Source organism: Nannospalax galili, unplaced genomic scaffold (assembly GCF_000622305.1).
Source record: "Nannospalax galili isolate Female #2095 unplaced genomic scaffold, S.galili_v1.0 scaffold155, whole genome shotgun sequence".
NCBI lineage: Eukaryota > Metazoa > Chordata > Mammalia > Rodentia > Spalacidae > Nannospalax > Nannospalax galili.
The window spans coordinates 5,565,567-5,579,611 of record NW_008339923.1 but is presented as its reverse complement, the minus strand read 5'-3'; the positions used below and the strand labels follow the sequence as shown (position 1 = coordinate 5,579,611).

At 42.0% G+C, this 14,045-nt stretch overlaps 1 protein-coding gene across 3 annotated transcripts in view; it reads left to right on the top strand.

Annotated features, from left to right (window-relative positions):
• Lama1 (laminin subunit alpha 1) overlaps positions 1–14,045 on the top strand; it is a 150,818-nt gene that overhangs the window by 14,294 nt on the left and 122,479 nt on the right. For all 3 annotated transcript variants that reach the window (XR_003849788.1, XM_029564302.1, XM_008834653.2), the window contains exons 2-3: positions 12,675–12,845; positions 13,114–13,226. Coding sequence is in view for 2 of the 3 variants with exons in the window: in XM_029564302.1 (XP_029420162.1) it covers positions 12,675–12,845; positions 13,114–13,226 (284 nt within the window). In the remaining variant the exon portion in view is untranslated. The remainder of the gene's footprint in view (positions 1–12,674; positions 12,846–13,113; positions 13,227–14,045) is intronic.

Here is a 14,045-nt window from a genome sequence, read left to right as displayed (position 1 = left end):
CCGGAGACAGTGAATACAGCATACATACATATACGATCTAGTAAAAGCTTTGTGGAAAAATGGAGGAGAAAGCACCCTATTAAACGTACGTTTCTATATGCATACAGCCCAGTGTTAGAGAAAATGGTGCTCAAAGGGAGAAAACACAGATTTCAATCCCAGTGAGATTAAGGCAACCATGTAAGGCTTTAATTGGGACATCTCCTCTGCTGACTAAGTCTGTCTGTGTGCTGATACTCCATAAGGTGAAAGATATCAGAAATAACTTCTGTTTTGAAAATGTGTGCTGGACCCAAAGTAGTGCTAGTCAGTGGATCTGGGTACCTTGGGGGTGATCACACTGGTGGTGTTTAAGCAGTGACACAGCTTGAATGCCAGATGATCTATCAGGCCCGCTGGTCCCTGGACGTTGGTAAGGACAGTCCCCAGCTGAAGCTATTACAAGGCACATGGCATAATCACAGAATTTGAGGATCTAGTGCAAACTGAAAAGAGGGGGTGGCAAAAGTTGTTTAAAATGTCTGGGCTGTTAGTATGAACGCTACAGTGAGGGCAAGTGTTCGAGGTGCTCCAGTAGAAAGCAACCCTCAGCACATGCCTGTGATAGCCTATTGGGGATATGAGCAGTTTAAATCGTAGCAAATAAGATCTATGCAGCAGAGTGCATGTGGAAGTGGCAGAAAGAAAAGAAATGGCCAAGACCACAAAGGCTTGTACAAAAGTTCCTGGTTTGGGTTAGAAAATGAATGAATTAGTTAGACCTGGTGGCCCAGCCTATAATTCCAGCACTTGAAAGGCTGAGAGGTTGAGGTGATCAAGAGTTCAAAGCCAGCTTGAGTTACAAAGCAAGATCCTGCCTCACAAAAGAGAAAGTTGAACTAATTGGTGATTTTAAGTATTTGAACAAGTGGTATGTATTATAAACAAATGATCTGAGTAGCACAGAACTACATTTTAATTCAAAGAGGATGTCAGTTTTTATTTATTATTTTTGTTTTATGTATGCGTGTATTGCCTGCATGTAGGTAAGTGCACCTGTGTTGTGCAATGCCTGTGGAGGGCAGAAGGGGCTGTCGGATCCCCTGGAACTGGAGTTACAGACAGTTGTTAGCTGCCATGTGGGTGCTGGGATTTGAACCCAGGTCTTCTGCAAGAACAGCCAGTGTTCTTAACCACTGAGTCATCTCTCCAGCCCTGGATGTCAGTATTTAACTCAAAGGCCCTACTTGTCAGTATCTAACGCAAAGTCAAGCTTTTTCCCCTAAGGATTTGGAAGGAGGGCGGGACAGTGTACTTTCCTGGCCAGTGGGCAGGATGTAAAGTTTTAAATGTGTGTGGATGCTGTAGTAGTTTGTGTTTTCTCTCTGCTGTGATGATTTGGATTGGGTAGAATATTTAAATCTTAGCCTTTGGCACTTCATCATGAATGAATTATGATTTTTTTTTTCTGCAACCAAATTTATTTCCAGATATGTTACCAAATATGATCATTAAAGAAACAGCTTGGGGGCAGGGGAAATGGCTCAGTAGGTACAGGACTTGAACTGCAAACATGAGGACCTCAGTTGGAGCCCCAGAAGCCTCATAAAGCCAGATGCAGTAGCAAATGTCTGTGATCCCAGTGTTCCTATGACCATGATGGAAGAAGGCAGGAACCCCAGAATCTCCCAGACTAGCCAGCGTGGTGTGGACAGGCAAACAAGAGACTCTCTCCATCAAGGTGGAAGATGAGGACTGACCCAAGGTAGTCCTTGGGCATGTGACTGCACTCATACATACCACACCACCAGACATGTACGTGTACACACACACACACACACACACACACACACACACAAAGAGCAGGCACATACTGTTTGCACATTGTTTACTACTGACAATATTTGTGTCTCACTTGTTCCTACATTTGTTTATCAACAGTAGACATCTGGCTTCATCAAGGACACCTTGAGAGTGTTGCTATAGAAATGGGCTCTTAGCAAAGCCCTGCTAAGGCCTTTTGCTCACCACCCACTCTGGTTTTGAGATCAAACTTCTCTTCATCCCACATGAGAGGAAAATAAAAGTCAACTGTGTTCCATACCAGACTCCCAGGACCCGCTGAACTTTCCTTGTTCGGGTCTTTCTTCTTTCCTACTTTCCTCTCCTCTGTGTGCTCCCTTTTTCCTTCACACTTTCTTTTTTGTCTCTGTCTAATTTCTTTTAACATCCTTTCTCCCTGCTCCTCCCCTTGTGGTCTACTCTGCAGTGGGCCCTGGTGCTCCCACCACAGGATCCCTGAAACACCTCAACCAAGAGCTATCAGTGATTAAATCAGTTCCTTCCCAAAGCCAAGTATTTGTTTTTGGAGGAAGAGGGAGGAGAGAGGCTCTTTTTCTCTCTGGGCTGTCTCCTCCAGCTGAAAGGGCTCCATGCCTAGAGGTGACTCAGGGCCTGTGCTTAAAAAATCCTCCTAAATGTGGGCGGTTCCTTATTGGAATTATAAAATAACTAACTGGTAACTTTTGAATAATTGTCCTTGGAAGTGAAGGCTCTGTTTTACATTAAGTGAGCAATACTCTGATATATTTAAACCTCAGCTTTGATGTTTTCCTGTTTAAGCATTTTGAAAATACTGGTCTTTGATATACAAAGCCAGTTCATTTGGTAGCAATTTAAATAATTTTTGCTTGTAACAAACACAGCCATGCACCACTTAACCACAGGGCTGAATTCTGGAAAGGTACTGCAGGCAGCTTAGTTCTGGGGCAGCATCATGGCACATGCTCACACAGGTCTGCATGGGACACATAAGCCTCGCCACAGGCCTTTTGATACAGTTAAGAGACATGGTAAACATGAGATGTGTGAGACTGTTGCTGATGTAATGTGGTGTGATGTTTTATAGTGAGAGTTATGTTTTAAGAGGTAGAGGCAGTGCACGCTAAAATAAACACTGATAAAATGTATAGTGGATGGTGCAGTGAAAATATAAACTATCAACAATCAATTATTATGATTATCTGATAAACACTTTCATGTACTTTTAGACCAGCTTCACCATAAACACATGAATAATTTGTTGGATAGCTATGATGTCAATGGGTGGGACACAGGAAGGTTTTAAATGCCCCATTATAATTTTTTAAATGTGATGGGATAGAACCCAGGACCTTGCACATGCTAGCAAGCACTTTACTACTCAACTACGTAACCAGTCCTTGTGTGTATGTTTGTTTGTGTGTGTGTGTTTGTGGGGGTGTGTGTGAGGGAGGAGTGGTGGTATGTGAGGGGGGAGTGTGGGTTGGGGGGCAGAGAGGGACCAACCCCATGTAGTCCAGACTATCCTCAAGTTCATGACCTCCTGCCTTAGCCTCTGGAGCACTGGATAACAAGAGTGTGCCTCCATGCCTGGTTTTTGAGTACTCTTATGTTACCATCTTTTATATGGTTCCTATTATTGTTGTAAATGATATTAAAAAGCACATGACCATACCTGAAACAGAAATTCTTCAAATAATATACTCATGTTAGGACAAAAGTTTGGTCCAAGCTGTCTCATGGAAAAGAAACAGAGGATAGAGGAACTTACTGTAAGGAGCCTAGTCTGTCTGATGTTGACCAGTCAAACTATAGGAAGTTTTTAGTGTCAGGTATCTGTGCAGGAAAAGAGGGTTTCATTGATACTTTGTTTTCATGTTGCTATGGCAAAAATGACTTTGAAACTCATTCCTTGGTCACTAATCCATTAATCTTATTCTTGGCCAGTTTTGTGTTGAAAAGTCAAGACAAAAATTCTGTGTCGGTAGTTACATATTTGTTTATTAAGATTTATTCTGCTTTTGGGCTGGGGAATGGCTTAGTAAGTGCTTGCCATGCCAGCCTGAGGACCTGAGTTCAGATCCCCTGCACCCAGGTACCACCACCCAAGTGTACCACCACCCAGGTGGGATGGTACACACCTGTAATTCCAGCACTGGTAGAAGAGGGTGTGGAGACAGGAGGCTGCCTCTGGCTCACTGGCCAGCCTGGCACATGGCTCTTGGGGTGAGGGGTGGTGATCTAAGGGATCCACTGAGTTCACTCCATGGAAAGAACAAAGAAGTGGACATCTAAGAAAGGCAGAAGACCAAGCCAGAAGAAAATGAAAGTGTCCAGAGAGAAGCCACAGACTCAGGAATGCAGAAGTGCCTGTGGGGATGGGAGGAGCCCTGGAGCTGGGAGTCCACCTGTCCAGGTTGGACCTTGTCCTTGTCCTCCCTCATAGGCTCTTTTCTCCCCACCTGAGGGCTTTTTCTTACAGCCATTATCAGTTATAATACTTGCAAAATATTCTCAGAACCTGATGCAACCTGGGGGTAAGAAACAGCTATTCTTAAAGGAACAGGTCCCTGCTTTCTCAACTGGCCAGTGGTCACCTAAGTCACCTTCAAGCCAGTGTAACTAAATCAGTGAAGTCCAGGCTCACTGTGAGACCTGGTCTAAACATTGAGGAAGACATTCAGTGTCAACCTTTGGTCTCCACATGTATATACACATACACACCCACAAACATGCACCCACACACACCAACACAGACATACACAGACACACAAAAGATTTTATTCTGCTTAATCATTACTTCTAACCACATTGGAATATGTGTTTATGTGCATGTGTGCCCATGTACATATGCATAAAGAATTGCTCTGTGTAATTCATGTGCATATAGAATAAATTAAGGAGTAATGTTACTTACACACTTCACATTTAATAATGCCATTAGACATTCTGCTTAAAGAAAAATGGGGAAAAAAGCATGAATCTGGTGGATAAAGCACGTGGAAATGACTAGTTATTTCTTTCATATGGTATTAGAATAGCTGTGTGACACTGTTCTTGGGGAGGTATGGACATCTACTCACCCCAGAAAAAGAAACAATGATAGACCAAAGGATGCCACCAAAGTCCAGATTGGTGAACCAATGCATTTTATTGGGGTTACTTCCAAGAATATGGGTGAAGGGCAACTTACAGGTGCAGAGATGACTCATAGACAGCTGCATCAATAAAGTCCACCCTGGCATGTGTGATGGCTCATGAAAGCTGGAAACCAACTGAGAGTTTAACACAACTTGAAGGCTGCTCAACAGGTTGGAGAGTATCTTTTCCAGTCAGCTCAGCTAGTTTGAGCCTTTTGCAGGCAGTTCAGCTGGTCTGAGTATCTCTCCTAAGTCCTTACTGAAAGGTAAAAAGTTGGTAGAGAATGAGCAAATGGAGGATGAGGCACCTAGGCACAGATAAAACTCCATCAAAATAGGGTTTATTAGCAAAGGAACACATGGGACAGATTCCCTTCTGGAAAATGTCTGCCTGGGTCTTGAGCTGGGATCTTTTAAAAAGGGAGGCTTCTGCTTCCTGCAGAAGGCAGGAAGATGTATTTTTTTAAAAGTTGGGTGGTGGGAGCAGGACTGTTAAAACCTGTCCTCTTTAGAAATCAAAGGGGAAGCCTGCTGTGTTGGCCAAACAGTGGAGAAAAGTCTCCTTCTCTTGAATTAAAGACCAAGGTGCTTATCAGCTAGGTTCCCTTTTCTCAGGAGCATGAGAGGTCCTTGGAATCCTGTTGGTGAGGGGGCAGAGCTATCTGAACCTTAACACTTACTACTCATGGGGTGGGGGGGGCTAGTGAATCTGGTCAGTTTCAGGGACTACCTGAAGCTTTTGAGTTGTTTACTTCCTGAACTTAAGGAGCTTCCCTGTTGTTCCCTTAGAACAACATCCTGAGCCTTATAAGGCTGCAAAACTTTTGTGATGCCTTACACTTTTGCATACCATTTTCTTTACATTTTGATGTGATAGCTTCATGTACATTATTGGAACATAGACTTCACTTTTAAACACTTATTTGGTCATATACTGGCACATTTGAGATTTGTACTGTTTTAATGAGGCAAAAAGCAATTGAGTTAGGATAAATTTTGCCCCTGCTTAAAGTAGCATGCTAAACATGCAGAGGCTGTGTTGCTGTAAATAACTGAAGTGTAAACCTTATTCCACCACTCCTGAAGAAGGACCAGGGAACCCATCTTGCCCTGGGCACTGAACAGGTGTTAAGCATTGTTAAAATCTGTTGACATCACTGTTACTGTTAATGATAAATTCTCTCAGGTTATAATTGTAGGCAGTCCTGATGTTAATTTTCCTACAAATAAGCAAAGACCTTGAATTTGGGATTCCCTGATTGTAGGCTATTGAACTCTCTCTTGTTGCTGAGTTTGAGTGAAAGAATTATCAATCAGTTCAACAGACAGGCCAGACATTCCATGTATGCTTTTAGACAGCTATGCAAAAAAGAGTGCAGTTGAGTTCTGGCTCTGGGAGGCATAACCCTAGCCAGGACTGTTGAAGGCAGTTTACACAGACTTTTCCAATCACAAGCTTCAATGAACTATAGCCACCTTGGCCAGAGGGAAGAGCACTTCCCCAGGTGGAGGGACTATCCAAATAGAATGGCTGTGCTTTGTCAAACAAGCTGCTGTAATTGGTCCAAACACCCCTTTTCAGCCTATGCAGACAGGCTCTTAGGCTCATTCAGTGAGTTTGCCAGAGACAGTCTCTGGTGCCACAACCCCAGGTTCAGTAAAAATTCTCTGAAGTCGTCTTTCCTTGCCTGCTCAAGTACTAGTGGGAGGGGATGACTGACTACTAAGTGTGATCTCAAGGTGCATTGCACCTCGTTTCTCATGCCCTCTGGGTGCTCAAGGCAAGTGTCCTGACTCCTGTATTCAGTGTCAACAGAGGCAAGGGACTAAGCTCCTGGTAAGCAAACAGGGTAACAGGAATAATAAAGACTCCACACTTCCGTCTTCTTTTGCTCTGAATCAAAGGCATGGAGGACTCTCCATCTAGCAAGCCCCTTTCTTCTCTTTCTGGCAGACTAGTTAAAACCAGTTCAGGTAAGATCTGGACCCCTCTTCATTTGAAACCATAAATCTATCAGCCTTTTCTTCTTTGAGTTGACTAATCCAACTTTAGGGGAAGGGAAACCACCAAAACCCTTAAAATCCTGGTCCTCCCCTGGGGACTTTGGAGGTGGTTCTGGGTTCACTCTCCACTTGGGGACAGCATGATTTCTCTGATTGTGTGTGTGGATGTGTGAACATGTGGTTACTCATCATTCAGTATATTTGTTTGCTTCTTGCCGTCTTCGGGTCTGAGATTTTTTTCCCTGCATTTTAATTCTTTAATTGGAAGAGAAAATGAACCCAACTCCTAGACAGTGATCATTCAGGACCCCTAGAAAAGCTGCAGCAGAGGCAAGTGCCTGGAGTCCTGTCAGCAGTCATTGGCAACTGAGAGGGCAGCTAAATGTAAGCTCAAGAATGGCCCTCAGGGCCCCAGAGATGGCTCAGCAGTTCAGAGTGTGTACTGAAGAGGACCTGTGTTTGGTTTCTAGAACCCATATCCGACACCTCACAACCACCTGTATCTCTAGCTCTGGAAGATCTGATACCCTTTTCTGGCCTCCCTGGACCCTGCATTTAATGTGCACAAACCCACATACAACACACACACACACACACACACACACACACACACACACACACATATATAATTGAAAATAAAAATATGACCAGGAAACGGAAGTAGGAAAGTGAGGGAGAGCCAGCTGTAAGGAGCCAGAGAAAACCTGCAGGCCCTGGTCACCAAAAGGATTGTAGAGTCCTCAGGGCTGAGGGTCTTAGACCCCAAGACTGAGTGCTGCAACAGTGGTGACTGCCATGTTTCCAGGAGTGCTGAGAACCTGGGTTGTTTGTTTCTGGCTTCTCTCTATGGCCATACTACCCTGAACATGCTGGATCTCCTCGTCTCTGGCTTCTACAGTGAAGTAATAGACGTACAGTGGATACATGAGCAAGATTGAACATGAGAGCATTAGTAAACGAAGAACAAAGTGTCTACAAGACTGTTCAGTTTAGAAACTGGAATCCCCACTTTTCTTGAATTTTTCCATCATATGAATCTTTGGCCTTGATTGTTTTGCAGAAATCTTCTTTGTTTTCCAAAAAGCAAAACAAAAAACTCCAGGCACTAGATGAGTCAACCTTCCAAAACATTCCTAATTTTTTTATTTCATTCTGAGAAAAAAAAATTATCTGAAAATACTGACCAAGATACTTGTAGTAAAAATTGCAGATTATTTTCTTTGTAGATTACCACCTTGATTTTGATTATATATTAGGTAAATGTGTGGAACTTAAAAGCCTTTTTTTCTTTCAAATGGAAATACACATATTTTCATAAAAGCACACACACACACACACACACACACACACACACACCGCAAGGGTCTGAAGCATTGACTGGGTTGTCTGCAAAATGACAATGAAAGAACTGCTGTAGTGAGTTCCGTCAACATTTGAGACATTATATTTATTTTTTATTTATTTGACAGGGTCCCCCTAGTCCCAGCCTGCCTAGAACTCACAGTGCAGACCGGGTTGGCCTCAATCTCACAGAGATCCACCCACCTCTGCCTCCTGAGGGCTACAGTTAAAGGTGTGTACCACCACACCTGGCATAAGATACTTTTTTAAATATTTTATTTATTTTTATGTGTGTGAGTATATTACCTGCATGTATGTAGGTACACCCATGTCATACATTGCCCACTGAGATCAGAAGAGGGCATCTGATCCTCTGGAACTGGGATTACAGACGGTTGTTAGTCACCATGTCGGTGCTGGGAATCAAACCTGGAGCTTCTGAAAGAGCAGCTGGTGCTCTTAACCACTGAACCATCTCTCCAGCCCCAAGATACTTTATTTTTAAGATGCAAAAAATATTGTATTGGGTGAAAAAAACTCAGAAACTTCTAGTAATGAATTGTTCAACTAGCCAGAGGTATTGTGAGAGAAGCTGTTGTAGTTATGTAATAGTAATTTTATCCATAGGTTGAATAAAATTTTTTTACCTAAGGTTAATAAAGGAATTTTCCAGGACCTCAAGTGCATTTTAGAAGGCCAGGCATGCTCGCAGAAATGGCCCCGAAACCTAAACAAGTGACTAGTGAATGGGAAAGAATTTATTTCATGCTCTGTGGAGTTCGGTGTAATAGTCTTTAGCTAGTGGTTAAATGCATGGGTAGCTGAATTATTCTGGTGTATGTCCTGCATGGGAGGAAAACAGTCCCAGTTAGTTTTCCAATAACAATGACTAAAGGAATTAATGCCTCAACAAAACTGTGTGGTCTAATTGATTAGGTGTCTGACTCAATAAGGAAACAGTAGCACACACGAATCAGCTCCCTTTTGCCTTTGATAAAATCTGTGCTAAACCAAGCTTCCTTCATGGTAGGGTTTGATCCCTAATCCCCCTCTCACTCCTTGATCTCCTGTCCCTATGCCTACTTGATGTTCCTACACTTGCCTGGAGTTGAAGTACTCTACAGCCTTTGAACAGACTCAGCCTCATGAAAGACCTTTCAAAAAATCAAACAAACAAACAAACAAACAAACACTCTTTGTATAACATAATTCTCAGGTCTTGTCTCCAACTTTTTCTTTTGCCTTCTAAGATGTGACCAGACAACAAGGAATAATAATTACTTATAAAGTGAGGGTAAAACATATATGTGAGGGGTAAGCTTTAATTTTTTTAAATATTAGCTTCTTTGATAAGGAAGATTTTTTTTAAGCAAAAGACAATTTTGATGTTTTTATGAAATTAATCATTTAAAAGTTTTTTGGCACAACCGTACTAACAAAACAATTTCTTTTTGCTTTCATATTGAAGACTAGCAATGTAAGGAAAAATTGGAATCCTTTTTCTTTTTATTGTGATACTAAGGATTATATCTGGAGTTTTGGACCTAGTAGACAAGAGTTCTAGCTCTGATATATATATATGAGAATCCTTTTAAATTAAATTAAATTAAATTACTTATTATTTGTGTGTGTGTGTGTGTGTGTGAGAGAGAGAGAGAGAGAGAGAGAGAGAGAGAGAGGTGTGTATGTACACACATACTACAGCACATGTGTCACGGTCAGAAGATAACTTTAGTTCTCTCCTTCTGCCTTTACATGGGTTCCAGGGATCAAACCCAGGTCGTCAGGCATGCATGGTCAATTGGCAAGCTCCTCTGCTCCCTGAGCCATCTTGCCAGCCTGAGAATTCTTTAAAACCTATATAAAGCTAGACTATAGCTAGGAAATCACTAGAACACTTGCCTAGCATGCAGGAGGTGATCCTCAGTTGTTGGGGAGGGAGATGGAAACTAAAACTACCTAGTATAAATAACTGCTTAATGCTTATTAACTAAACTTGAAAATAGTAGTTTACATTGATGAGGTATAAAGGGAGTGAGGGGGCTTTTTCCAACCTCATGCTCCCAAATAAAGCAAGGCCCTCAAACCTCCCTAGAGCAGAAAACGGAGTGTTCTCTTGATGCCTACCACTCAAGGGAGCAAATGAGGAGAAAGAAGGAACATCTCTTCACTGGTGAAAAAAGATGTTAATAGAGAAATGCGTTTTTAAATCAGTTCTTAATGGGGCTGAAGAACTGGCTCAGTGGTTTAGAGTGTGCATTCTCAGTGGTTTAGAGTGTGCATTGCTCTTGCAGAGGACTAGAATTTGGTTCCCGGCACCCATATCGGGTGTGAGGGCTTACAAATGCTTGTAACTCTAGCTCCTGGGGATCTGACTGTCACTTCTGGCCCACACAGGCAACTGCAATCACATGCACAGCCTCATATATAGACATATACTATACACACAATCGAAAAATGAATCTTTAAAATCAGTTCTTCTAACCTTGGGTTCTTTTGCAATACATGTGATGGGGTACAGAACCAAAAATGCCATTTTAGCTGTTTGGATAAAAACATCACAGTTTAAAACCGTATCATTCTTTATTAGCACATAAGCAAATTTTGATTATGAGATTATGAGGACATTTGTAGCAAAAAAATGGGAGGGAATGTTATTTAGCTTAGTGTTGAGCACTATCAGCTGTTGCTACAAGGCAAATACCACACTCATGAATTACATGTCTCCTTAGGACATCCCCATATAAAATATGACAGCTGGGTGAAGTGGGACATGCCCATAGTCCTGGTTACCTAGAGCTGAAGCGGTAGGACTGGTTGAGCCCAGAAGTTCAAAGCTAGCCTAGAGAGCGCAGGGAGACCATGCCTTCACTCCCCCTCACGCACATGGAAAAAAAAAAGGGCAGTGATCTCAAGTATTTGGTGGTATTTTCTATTAACAGTCCTTTGACTCAACTAGGGCCATTCTATTATGGTAGAACTATGGGGTAGTTCTAATTTATGAGATGAAGTTTTGAAAGACCATTTCTTTTTTTTTTTTTTAAATAGGTACATCATAAGTTTTTTTTAACATAGCAACTCTTTAAAAAGAACCATTTTTATTTTATAATTTAAATGCCTAAATATCAAAGAAATTAAGGACAAGAATTCCTTCTACAGAATTAAAATTGTTTTGTGTTTAACTGGAAAGAAACATCTCAGATATAATATTGACTACATACACGCATATATGTATGCGCATATGCACATGTGTGTATTGCAGTGCTGAGGCTGTGTTAGGCAAGTACCCTACGCCTGAGCCACATCCTCAGACCTGACTGTAAGTTATTTACAAAGAACAGATCATATTCTGTGATCCTTGAAAGTCAGGTTCTAGTAAATTAGAGAAGCCGCAGTAGGCCAGACCCCTCCCACTGCTCTCTGTTTGCAAAGTGCATCATTTGGACTGCCTCTTCTACCATGTTTACACTGTAATTTCTGGATCTTTCTAGAATCTTCACTGCTATTATCCTCTCTTAGGAAGCTAAAATTAAATCTCTAAAGAGCCCTACTTGAGAGCCTTTTCTTAGAGTTATGCAAAAACTGTCTTTTGACTAGCTTGGATCTGGTACTGACCCAGCTGCTTAAAGATAAAAATCAGTTGAAACAAAGAGACCCATAGAAAGGCATCAAGTAATATTGAGTCGGAGAGAACTTTAAAAATTGGGTCTTTGTGTTCTGAAGTGGCAAGCTCTTGCAAGAAAAGCGGCCACGTATTTTTGGACAGTACATAAAGTTTCAACTTGTCTTTGAACATGTTTTTCAACATTTTATCATGAAAATTTCAATCAGAGAAATAGAATTACACACTGAACACCTAGCTTCTCATCCAGAGTCTACAGTTAACATTTAGTTCTTAATAATTAATTATCTGCCCATCAACCCATCTCTCTATCCATCATTTCAATTAGTTGAAGATACAAGGACTCCTGAACATTTGAGATTACACATGAATATTTATGATTCTTTTTTACTTGACGTAAAATTTACATACATCAAATTACTTAAATCGGCCTGAATCCTAGTGTACTCATTCCATAGTTTTTTTCACCACTGCATATGTCTAGAAAGCCCAAACTTTGATAGTTGTAGAACATGTTACTCCAGAAAGTTCCTTCACGTCCCTTCATAGCCAGTCTTCGTCTCTTCCATCTAGTGTTTTGGGTCTTGCTCACAGATGAGTTTTGTGTGCTATTAACCTCATATCAGTGCAGCCTGAGACCCATCTGTGTGCCCTGCCTCAGGGTGAAGGTTTCCTTTATTCAGCACATGGATTTACAATCTGTTGGGTTTACTTTTGAAACAGGTTGCATAACTCAGCTGATTTGGTTTTTGACCTTTGCCTTTCAGGCCTGTTCCCTGCCATTTTCAACCTGGCCAGCAATGCTCACATCAGCACCAACGCGACCTGTGGTGAGAAGGGGCCCGAGATGTTCTGCAAACTTGTGGAACACGTGCCTGGCCGACCTGTTCGACACGCGCAGTGCCGGATCTGTGATGGCAACAGTACCAACCCCAGAGGCAAGTGCAACTTCATCTATTCATAGCAAAGTACCTGTGGGGATATTCAATATTATTTTTTTTAATCTTTTGTGGGTGCTGGGCCTTGCACAGGAGCTCCGTCCCAGCCGTACCCATGGGAATTTATACTTTCTGAAGTATCTAAAAGCTCTGTTAAGAATCTGTAAATGTTGCGCTCACTTTGACTTCTCATTTGTGCTGAGTTTTGAAGTTCAATAATGTAAAGCTGGAGTTGAGAGAAATGTGTATTTTTATTTTCTTTTAACAGAACGCCACCCAATATCACACGCGATTGATGGCACCAACAACTGGTGGCAAAGTCCCAGTATTCAAAATGGGAGGGAGTATCACTGGGTCACCATCACCCTGGACTTACAGCAGGTAGGTCAGGCCACGTCCACTGGAGAGGGTCTGTAGGCTGCTGATTTGCAGCCCTCTGATGTCTGCCTTGTGTTTTAGCACCTTTGGCGTCTCATCTCCCCCTTTCTTCCAGGTGTGAGGTAAGTGATACACAGTACTCCACAGGCCTACTTCTTGTCCCGTTTATCCTTCCAAGATGTCTTTAAGGAGGTGAGTGAGGAGGCTTTCATGGGCTTTGTGCTGACTGCAGCTATGCCATAGTGTACGTGTACACAGGGCATGCTCATCATTCAGGATGTTATGCCAGGCTGAGTGTCAGATGCCCTGGAAAGGGCGCAGGTGTACTGGGAAGGGGGCTAGAACAACATTCTCCTGATCAGTCTCACCGTCTTGAGTTTATCCTGCAAAGTTATCACATAAAGGCCAACAACAGCTGGGACCCTGGGTTTGGTCCTCAGCTCCGAAAAAAAAAAAAAAGAAAAAGGAAAGTTGGGGCCGGAGAGAAGCCTTAGTGGTTAAGAGCGCTGGCTGCTCTTGAAGAGGACTGCGATTTGTCTCCCAGCACCCACATGGCGGCTAACAGTTATCTGTAACTCTAGTTCCAGGGGAATTCTATGCCCTTTTCTGACTTCTGTGGGCATGATGAAGGTGCACTACACACATGTAGGTTAATATATCCATATATATAAAAATAAATAAATAATATTTAAAAATTAAAAATGGAAAGTGCAGCAGAATGTTTAGTTATGTAAAAAGTAACCTCTGAGTATTCATTTAATTATTATGTTCTTTTAAAAACTTACTTCAAAACACTAGGGGTTACCTAAAGAAGTCTATAAC